General features: G+C 38.0%; 1 protein-coding gene across 1 annotated transcript in view; it reads left to right on the plus strand.

The window, feature by feature from the left end:
• The window catches only part of OGDHL (oxoglutarate dehydrogenase-like), a 50,283-nt gene that overhangs the window by 15,446 nt on the left and 23,770 nt on the right, over positions 1 to 11,067 (plus strand). The window contains exons 5-12 of the mRNA XM_008642798.2: positions 2,251 to 2,366; positions 4,062 to 4,216; positions 6,831 to 6,977; positions 7,563 to 7,653; positions 8,149 to 8,328; positions 8,710 to 8,838; positions 9,217 to 9,396; positions 9,665 to 9,817. Coding sequence (XP_008641020.1) covers positions 2,251 to 2,366; positions 4,062 to 4,216; positions 6,831 to 6,977; positions 7,563 to 7,653; positions 8,149 to 8,328; positions 8,710 to 8,838; positions 9,217 to 9,396; positions 9,665 to 9,817 — 1,151 coding nt within the window. The remainder of the gene's footprint in view (positions 1 to 2,250; positions 2,367 to 4,061; positions 4,217 to 6,830; positions 6,978 to 7,562; positions 7,654 to 8,148; positions 8,329 to 8,709; positions 8,839 to 9,216; positions 9,397 to 9,664; positions 9,818 to 11,067) is intronic.

Here is an 11,067-nt window from a genome sequence, read left to right on the forward strand (position 1 = left end):
TGTAGGTAAAGAAACAGTTCTGATCATATAAAGGAATTGGGTGCTTAAGACTAAATAAAGAGATGCTTACACAGATTGGGTCTTCTCTCTGAAGTTTGTCAGCTTTAATTAAGGAAAAACACCTACTAGAAAATACATGAGACATTTATTGAGCAAATATAATTAATTTGGAGCATGGGTGACTGCTAGCACATCAGTACATATTCCTTTAAACTCTACAGATAGTTTAGTACAGGGTGTTGTGACTGGTCAGAAGGCATCTACTGAAGCCCTCATGCCCATAGGAAAAATATGCCAGACGTCTGAATGAGATGGGGGGATGTGTTTGAGAGTGTAACCCTGGAGATTTCAGTTCGTTAGGGAAAACAAAATTTATAACCCAGTCTTGGCACAGCAAAAATAGAGGAAGATCTCAAATGCCTATCCTTGAATGTTCCAGGCAGGAAACTTACGAAAGGTCTTTGGCAGGACAGAAAGTATTTTAATGTTTGATTTTTCTGTGCATTTCCTTTGTCCCATCTTCTGGTTTCTTTTTGAGAAATCTTGTGGTAGGAAATTTCTTCTGAGAGTTGCCTCTGTAAATGCAGTTAGTTAGAGATGCACCTACTGCCTGAGTCACACTGTAGAATTGCTTTTGGGATTTCAATAAGGTTGTATCCCTTTAAACACGAGGTGATGCTTCAGTAAATATGTGGTGCTGTGGCACAAAGCACAGATGTTCTGTGTGTGCCCGAATCGCTCCTGTACGTGTTCTGGTTTATGCATGAGAGGACATCAGGAGCCTTTGAAGTCTGAGGGAGAGTCAGCAAAAGCAAAGAAATAAATGCACTGCTTTGTTTCAAATGACACTAAGGCTCTGTCATCCCCTGTGTCACTCTCCCCTCCTGCTGGGAAAAAACAGGTTACAGTGCCAAAAAGGAGAAGTAGTGGTACCTATGCTTTTTTTTGGCCACTCCAGGTTTGAAATTTTAATATAGTATTATAATTTTTATTGAAATCAAAATTTACATTTTAAAATATATTATTTCTAAAACACAAAACGTGTTACTTAGTGACAGTGCTGTATAGTAGAAGTGGTGGCAATGCAGTCCCGTGGCCTGACTTCAACTCTTAGGTGCTGTTATTATTTCATCTTTAAATTGCTGCTTTGCTTTTATCTTCAGAAAAATCACTTAACATTTAAGCACTTTATTGATTTAAGACTTATGTGCATGCTGTCATACCAGTATTAAAGTGGATGTCTGCAGCTTATCTGGAAACAAGATAAAGAGTTCAAAGTTAAAAATAGAGAAGCTGTTTTTAATTTTTCAAATACTTTTACATGTGTAGGCACATATGTAGTTTTAATGTATATATAAGGTTCTATAATGACTGTGTGTAATGTGTACTATAAATGTTGTATATTTCCTTCTTCCAGCTATAAGAAACTGTTTTTCCTTCCTTCATTTGACAGGTCTAGGTTAAACTTATATCGTACAAGGCCTTTAACTTGCATTGATACCAGTCTTTCAGTTTTGTCTGTTGTATATTTTGGCTTTTGAAACTGCATAATAGTTAGGTTAAATATTTTCTTAAATAATATTCTCAGCCAGAACAAGTTGAGGTATGTCCAAATCAAGATGGGTCAATGTGGTTAAACAAGTTTTAGATGATGGGGGTGTGGAAATCTATGTGTTTTATAAGGGGTCACTGCCTGGGAACTAGAGCTCTACAGGCTATTTCAAACAAATTTTCCTAAAAAGAGAGGGTGAATAGAAATGCCTTGAAAATTCTCCAGAGTGCTTGTTCAGCATTTTATTGAACCTGTTGTGCATTTTCTCTATCTATTAATGTAATATGCTTCCAACCAACTGGTTCTGTCTGTGAGAAGGGATTCTTTTTGTGTTTGTTGCTCGTGATAGAATAGGTTGTTAAATAAAACAGTGAGCTGCAAGAAGTGTGGAAAATTGATGACATGTCTTAATATGCTAAAATATAAGAAAGGCTTGGATGATTCTAATTTCAATTGTTTCATCTGAGCATTTAAGAAAGAATCCAACAATGACTAATTAAAATATTCGCTTTAAAATCCAGATTAAAGTCAATTTTACTAATGGATACCTTCAAAATATTCACACTTTCAATTTTTAATCTGGTACCTTCTTTCTTAATATTGCTTTATTAAATATGATTTCCATGGTTTAAAAAACAATGCTGGTTTCCTTTTTGTCTTCTGTTCTACTTTGCAAATCAATAATGTACCTGTTGTAGGATTTTATGGTTTGCATGAATCAGATTTGGACAAAGTCTTTCAGCTGCCAACAACCACCTTCATAGGAGGAAACGAGAACAGTCTTTCTTTACGAGAGATCATCAAACGCCTGGAGGTCAGTGGGACATTTTTTCATTTGTGATTTTTTTCATTCAGACCAAAGTGAACTTTATCCAGGTGTCAGTCACAAAACCTTCTTATCATTTGCCAGTTATTAATAGAGCATGTAAAGGATTCCAACAACATTAAAAATAACCTTTGTACTAATTCTAGAGGTAGCAGCACCATTGGTGCAATTAGCTGGATACTGGAAATGCCTAGATTAAGGATAACAGGTGAATGTGGTAGAATACTAATGCCAGCCCTCATTCTGGAAAAAACTGATATTGTTTAAAAGGAGGAGAGCCTTTAGAAATTGTCTTCTAAGTGTTGTACCACAGATAAAACACCTGTGTACACCGTGCTCAGGATGTTCAGGGGTTGCTTTCAGATCCCCATCTCTAGTGAGACCTTTACTTGAGGAAAAATACGAAGGCTGGGTACCAAATTCAAGCCCAGCTGTAGCTTGTAGACAATGATGGTCTTTGTTTTCCAGTCTTTTTTCCAGAGTTTCATTATCTGACAGGTGACATGGTTGATGCCATAGGAAGTCATCAAAGCTAAAATAATTCAAAGGAAAACTAATTTGAAGGAATAAATATCATTAGAGGCGAGCTCCAAATAGCAAAGCAGCAAGTAGGAATGGTAATGAATTTATAGACTGCTGAGTGAGTCATTGCTGGATATTCCCAGTTGTTTGACTTTTATGTTGGCTTAGCTGAGGCATGGTAAATTGTTAAACCACATTATCTCTGCTGTGCATTTGAGCTCGATATTTGATTGGGGTTTTTTTTTTTTGTTTTTGTACTTCTGGCTTATCTGTGTAGCAATTTTCAAGAGATAATCTTTAAAATTGTAATGTGCAAATAAAAGGACAAAATCAGTAACAAAATCTAAAAGCCTTGAGCAACTGATTTGTGTTAAGGAGAGAGAACCCTCTGCTTTCCTCTTCATTCTAGAGCTTTGGTTTTTATTTTTTTTAAATCGAGGTTAACATTCAATGCTTTCTTAAACGCAGTGGAGAGCGCACACTATGCTGAGAGTAGTTTTGTCTCAAACTCACAGTAGGTCTTACTTCTGTTGACTTGTATTGTGGACGTATTTTTCCTAATGAAACGCTCTTTTTTAAGGTAAGAAATAGAAAATTAAAAAAATTAACAAGGAGATAAAATTTCTGTTGTGTCTCTGCATTTCTTCCTGTCCTTTCTCTGCTCTCAGCTGCTTGGATTCTTTTTCGCATTTCCAGGTTTCTGAAACTTGACAGTTATCAGATAATTTGCATTAGACTGTCTTTATTGCTTGATTTAAGGTGACATTTAAATAAGATGTGATAAAAGACACAAATTTTGATAAATCACTTGAAATCTTTGCTGGTGCATTTGAAGAAGAGTGTGCTATGCCTGTAAGAACAGCACTGAGTGAGGTGAAATGTGCCAGGCTGGTTTACTGGCCTACTTTGGGTGTACCACCAAATGAGAATCTTTCAGTTTTAAGATTTTGAAATGTTACTTTGTAGAGAAAGTTTTTTGGTACAAAACTAGATTCAGTAAAATAATTTATTCACTTATAGAATTACTTTGGGGAAGGTACTGTGGAAGAGGAAGACAAGGTAGCTTTCAGGAGAGTAACAGAATATAATTTTAAAAATACATTAGTTTCTTTGTGGCCCACTAGCTCCTAAAGCTTCTCTGTTGGTGTTTTCAATTGCTAGTATACCTACTGCCAACACATTGGCCTGGAGTATATGTTCATCAATGATGTGGAGCAGTGCCAGTGGATCCGTCAGAAGTTTGAGACGCCGGGAGTTATGAAGTTCACAAACGAGGAAAAAAGGACTTTGCTGGCGAGGCTGGTGCGCTCCATGAGGTATGCTGGGCTGGGGCTGGGGCACTGCTCTGTGATCTGGAGCTGCTCACATGGGGGAGAACAGTCTCACTGAAATCTGGAGTCCAGGTGGGTGTAGTTAACCTGGCTGCCGCAGCAAAGGAAGGTGTGTGCTGTGAGGAGGCTGTCAGGGTCTGTGTTGCCACTTAGTATTCTGTTATCTTAAAAGGCCTTTAGTGGCATGCCTGGCAATGTTTTCATTGGCTTGAGGAGGTAAACTGGGAAAAAGTTGTTTCAACACACTAGTAATCTACATTTGTGTTAAAGATTCAGTAAATAAGTGTCAGAACAATGTTGGTGTCTGATTTCAAGTCCTGTTCTGGCCCTTTTCATTTTGAGATGTGCCAAGATGTGCTGTACTGTTTCATGACCTGGCAGCAGCAGTTTTAGCCTCTGCAATATATGACAGCACATTTGGAAACAGCTTATTGACTGCTCTCATTGTGGCTATCTGTGTGGAACTACTGTGATCCCAGACTGAATTATCCTCTTACCCCTGGAACAAGGCTTCTCAGACACGAGATTTATTTCAGTCCCTACAACCTGAAACAGTGTGTATGTCCTTTGTTAAACAGAAGAGTCAGAGATTTATAAAGGCATGCTTTTTGGTTAAGAGTCTATTTTCAAAGACCTAAAAATGAAGTGCTCATTAGAGGTGACAAAAGATATTTTTGCCAGGTGTTTTGTTTGCCAGTGTTACAGTGTCTCATTAAAGTTTCATTTAAACAGAAACAAAAATGTCACTTAATGGGCAAGTGAATATTACATTTGAGTAAGTTTGTTTAAACTTACTAAAGTATGAACTGTGTTCATTTATCCTAAGAAAAGAATTTGTGCTTTTATTCCTGCCTAAGCTGTGGAAAAATCTGGAGTTTCTTGTAGCATGTGGGAGCCTAATGTTCATCTTTTGCCAAATGAATTGTCTGCTGAAAAGGGAAGAAAAAAGTTTTACAAAAATTTCTATCCAGCTATTTTTAGAGTGCTTTTTTGTTTTATTGTTTGAAAATGACCTAGGAAAGAAGTCTGGTTTTGTGGAAAACTGGTTGTTCTTGAGATTTGTGGCTTTGTAAAGCAGGTTTTCATTGTTTTGCTCAAGAACGCTATTTTCAAAAATGGTCATTCCAAGTACTACAGATTTCAGGTACTTGAAACTGAATTTTAAAGTTGGATTTCTCCTCCCTTGTGGTTTTCACTGAGAGGTTATTGAACAAAGGGTAATTTTTAACTCCTCCTTATGTAAAATACTCATTGTGTATTTTTGAGCTACTTTGTAACACGTTAGTAAACATGTTAGACCCTGATGTGGAGCCTGATCTGGGCAGGATCAAGCATTTCCAGGTTATCCCTTCTGAGAGCAACCAGCTTTCATCAGATGTATTCCTCACTGGCTACTGAATGCATGCAGTGACAGGGGCTGAGCCTTTGTGACTCACAGTGGCATGTGGGGGACTGGCAAGGTGTGACTGTGCAGTGCTGTAGCTCTGCACACTTAGTGGCAGTTTGCCTCAAGGAATGAACTAGCTGCTTGTCCAGTACTGGCTTAACTTTCTGCTGCAAAGAGGAGGAAATTGGCACTGGTTTCATTCACCCTGTGGGACCTGCTGTTCACATGGGATGCCACTTTCCCTTTATATAAAAACTGGCATAGCCCCACAGACTCCCCTGGGGAATTCTGGCAGAATAGCTCAGCTGAGGGTCTGGCTTGTTGCTTAGATGGCTGGATTGTAAGGTATTGATGGGTTAGCTAGGAGAGACTTTTGGCAACAATTCATATCACTGCTTTTAGGACTTCAGTCTAAAGAGGTAAATGTCAGCGTTCTAAGTGAAGAATAAGCTGAGTATTAATGGATTATGGCAGTGTTATGAGTGGAGGCACTGCACAGATGATGTAACCAATACAGTTACTTTCATGAATCAGAGGTATTTTCTTTGCCTTTTGTATGTCCAAGCTTTACAATGTATAATCCTTTCAGTGTTTGTTAAAAGGTACTTCTAACCACTCACATTGCCTCTGGCCCAAATGCATTAAAGAATAAAAGAGCTTAGAGCTGTCAGGGATTGGCATCATTCTGCTGCTGAAGCTGAGGCAGGGATACCAGTGTCCTGGTTCTTGGCCCATTCCCAACTGTTACATCACACAGTCTGAGGAGCCTTGCTATTGAATGAGACCTATGGAATAGGTGTGCTTTCTACTCTGGGTTTTTTACAAGTATTAGAAAATACAGGTTCTGTGTTATATTCTTCAATTCATAGAAGAGTCTTCTTTGCTGTGACTCTGCCTATCCAGTGGTCAGTGTCTGTGTACATGAGAACAGAGTTTAACTTAGGAAGTGAATTTTGTCTGAGGTGGGGACTCTTAATTGTTTCAAAGTCCCAGTAAATACTTTTCAGATGGGGGAGAAAGAAGACTGAATTCTCTCCTGTGTTTCCCTCCCCATGTGTGACTTAATTCCAGAAGCCTAAAAACTTGTATTCACAGATGTTTTAAAACAGTTTAATATAATTTTATTTGCTATAAGATGGTAGACAATAAGTATTTGCTACACTACCTTAGTACAAATAATTTCTCTTGGTTTTTTGTTTCTTTTTGGCAAAGATTTGAGGACTTCCTTGCTCGCAAGTGGTCTTCCGAAAAGAGATTTGGTTTGGAAGGATGTGAAGTAATGATTCCTGCACTTAAGACCATCATTGATAAATCCAGTGAAATGGGAATTGAATATGTTATAATGGGAATGCCTCATAGGTAATGCCAATGGAAACACCCCAACAAATGGGCTTTCTGTGTTAAGACAAGTTCTGTGTTCTAGAATTTTACTTACAAGGTTGATATTAGAGAAGCTGAGGTGGCAAGAGTCAATCATAGGAAGTAATGGGAACACAGAACTGTAACAATTGCCTGTGAGCAAGATGCTACAGGCTTCACAGGTAAATGGTAGAGAAAGTCTCCTCAGTGTACTTTGAAGCTGCAAGCAAATGTGGCAGCAGCCGTGGTATCTCTGCCATTGCATAGAGTCTAGAACTGGGAAAGGTGAGGTAGTTTTGAACTTACTTTTGCAGTCTGCCTTAATTAATTTTTAATGTGATTTTGTATAAAAATTGCTAGATAGCTACAAAATTTACTTGGATAACTAGGTGTTCTAAAATGTCTGAGGGAATGTGTTGGAGGAACTTTGTAATGGGAAAAAGGGTTGAATCAAGGGTTTCAGGCTCAAAAATTTGAAGAGAACATTTGCAAATTTCTGACAGGGTTTGCAGATTTTGTAAGTTTTATACTGTTGACTCTGTTAGTACTATTTTTGAGACATAACCCTGTTTGGAATTTTCTTAGAGGTCGGCTGAATGTATTGGCTAATGTAATCCGAAAAGAGCTGGAGCAGATCTTCTGTCAGTTTGATCCCAAACTTGAAGCAGCTGATGAGGTAAGATGCTTTTTCAACAGATCTGCATAGAGAGGTCAACATTCAAGAGTTGCTTTGGTCACAGTTACTATGAAAACAGCATTATCAGCTGCATTGACTTCTTTTCTAGTTTGAGGAACATGATTCGGTGAAATTTCTTAATAAATTCAAAAATTACGTTATACTTCTAACATGCAGAAGGTCTCTCAGGAGTGACTGTAGATAAATAAGTTCCATTTGACAGAGTTCCTAATCTCTAAGCATCTCTTTTTGTTTTGTGTAAATGAACAGTATTTATATGCTGTAAGTATTTATCTAACATTTGATGACAACAGTAAGATAATAGAATAGGAACAGCATCCCAGTTTGAAATTATGGTATCAAACCCATAGTGCTCACTGATGGTCAGGTAACCAGATGCATTTTTCAGGCTGAAGGATGAATTTTAGGCATAGTGAATCAGATGGAGCAGGTCTGAATGACATCCCTGAATCATGATTACATCTTTCATATTAGGGATCCGGGGATGTGAAATATCATCTGGGAATGTACCATGAGAGGATCAACCGAGTAACAAACAAGAAAATCACTCTGTCCCTGATGGCTAACCCTTCTCACTTGGAAGCAGTTGATCCTGTTGTGCAAGGGAAAACAAAAGCTGAGCAGTTTTATCGAGGGGATACGGCAGGGAAAAAGGTAAAGATTGCTTAATATAGTAACTTTTAATGGTAGTTTTTCATGGTATTTCCAGTAAAAATAGTTTGCCAGTAGTTTCATATCTCAGAATCTTTCTCTTTTCCTCCTTCACAAAAGGGGTATATCACCTGTTGAACTAGGTAAGGTTTCTGACATGGTACCTCAAAGGTAACTTCAGGAAGTAGGCTTAAAGCTTTATTTTATTTGCAAACTGAGCAAAGACAGCAGAATGCTGAGAAATTTATGGTTTATTAAAAAATTACTGTTTTATTTTATAAGCACTGCAGAAATATGGAGCCAAGAAATCCTGCTGAGAAGCTTAAATTGCAGTTTTCTTTTCTAATGTATGTGTGGATATGTGTGTATAATTCTCCCTCTTAGGTTATGTCCATATTATTACATGGGGATGCTGCCTTTGCAGGACAAGGAGTGGTTTATGAGACATTTCATCTTAGTGACCTCCCATCCTACACCACAAATGGCACTATTCATGTTGTGGTCAACAACCAGGTAACAAGTAGAGCCTTTTCCAATCAACTTCTCTGCTGAATATTTCCTCATCTATCTCTTTTTACTGTTGGTTATTAACTGGGTTACTTGTCTCCTCTGGTCATTAGAATGGTTGGGATGTTTCTGCAAGTGATCCTAGTATCTAACAACTCTTGAGTGGATAATATTTTATCACTTACATGTGTTCCTTTCAATTTGTAATACTTAATTGGATTAGGCTTGCTTTGGTTTTTAAGGAAGCAAAAAGAAGCTAGCTAGCCAAAATGAAAAGCTGATGCTGTTGCTGTGCGAATGGCTATTAAATGCAGACATTGTTCAAAACAGAGTAGAGGGAAGTGGTCCCCAAATTATTTTAATAGAAGTTTCTGGAATTTTTAGATTGGCTTCACCACAGACCCCCGTATGGCCCGTTCATCCCCATATCCCACTGATGTTGCTCGTGTGGTCAATGCTCCCATTTTCCATGTGAATGCTGATGACCCTGAAGCAGTGATGTACGTGTGCAGCGTAGCTGCGGAGTGGCGAAACACTTTCAATAAAGATGTGGTCGTTGACTTGGTAAGTCTTGGTTTTCTTAACTTTTCATTCTGTGCATTATGTACTTCTCTTATTTTTTAGCAGCTTGGAAGGTCCTGTCAAGAAAATGTATTTGATTTTAAAGGCGTTTAGTTTCTTTGTTTTAAAAAACCAAGCAACTAACAGACCCGCAAGAAACCATAAATGTTTTTTATGCAATAAACCACTTAAAATCTCTGTAAAATTTTGAAATGGAAATACTCCATTTTACATTTTTCCTTATCAACAACAGCAGTGTTTCCCTTTGTAGGTTTGTTACCGTAGGAGAGGGCACAATGAAATGGATGAGCCCATGTTCACCCAGCCTCTGATGTACAAGCAGATCCATAAGCAGGTGCCGGTGCTGAAGAAGTATGCTGACAAACTGATTGCAGATGGAACTGTGACACTGCAGGAGTTTGAGGTACACGCCAGCAGAGTTAAAGTAACCTAAGGAGTTGCAGGGACAAAGATAGATAGATACAACTGTCACTGTATGTTGCCTGCTTGAAACTTCCTTACTGTGATAAGTCTTCACCCTTTGACAATTTGTGTTTCAATTTGGCTTGGATTTTTATGTAAAATACTATTGTTGTAACAAAAGGACTGGAAGTGTTCTGAAGTAATTAATATGTATTGCACATAAAAAATTGCTTCAGTTCTGAGGGTAAAGGTGATTAAATGAGAACACTGGAAAATAGAGGCATTTGTCAGCTGTTCTTCATCTCTAGAACCTTGATTCAGCAACAAGACCGTATTTGAACACTCCCGTTGATAGCTTCATCTTGCTAATGTTGGCAGGCTTGTGTCCAGCAGTGATGCAATAGAACCAATTTAACTTTCTTATTTTCTTGAAAGAATTCAACCAAGTTCAGAGATCATTTGAAGTATTCCAGAAAGATGAGGTGTAGAGCCTGGTGTCTGTATTAAACTGGTTAGGTCTTCACTTTAGTTTTTTTGAGAATGGGTGTTTAGAGTGCACATGAAACAAAGGACCTTCTGAGAAGGTGTAGTGACATGATATTGCAGATCAATAAAAAAGCAGTTTGTGTAGGTGCATTCTGTTGTCTGTAAAAATGATCATACCTCATGCAGAAGTAGCTTTCCTGAATTATTTATTATAAGAGTGTGCCCGTAGAGGCACTAGATCTAGGATCCTGGATGGATATTTGGCTGTACAGACAGACTTCAACATTGCTGTTAATTCTTTTAAAGATTAGCTAGCTCAGTAATGTGAGTGTGTGGCTCTGCAATGAAACACAGGTGTTGCAGAGGCATTCTGCTTCTACAGAATATGGCAATCTATCTGTTGCCATTGAGAGGTGTGGCCAGCAGATTCTTTGCGAGACTCTCTCAGACAGACTAATTTTTTTGAAATTTCTTTTCCAAACTTTAGTGGCTTTTGTAGCCAGGAGTACGAGAGCTGGATGGTTTTGATCATAGAAGTATGACTGTAAATCATATTTGGTATTTCACTTCTGTCTCATTCTAGAGCAATGCTTGCAGCTTCAGCTCTTGGTACACTCCTCTGTAACACCTCTCCAATGAACGAAATGATTTATGTAGAGTAATGTGTGTAAGCATGTTTCTAAAAGGCAGTTTGATCCTAGATAAAATTAATTCTATTTATTTGAGTTATTGTGACTAAATTTTCTCAGGGAATTAAATATCCTG

The sequence above is a fragment of the Corvus brachyrhynchos genome, unplaced genomic scaffold, assembly GCF_000691975.1.
Source record: "Corvus brachyrhynchos isolate BGI_N302 unplaced genomic scaffold, ASM69197v1 scaffold279, whole genome shotgun sequence".
In the NCBI taxonomy this organism is placed as follows: domain Eukaryota; kingdom Metazoa; phylum Chordata; class Aves; order Passeriformes; family Corvidae; genus Corvus; species Corvus brachyrhynchos.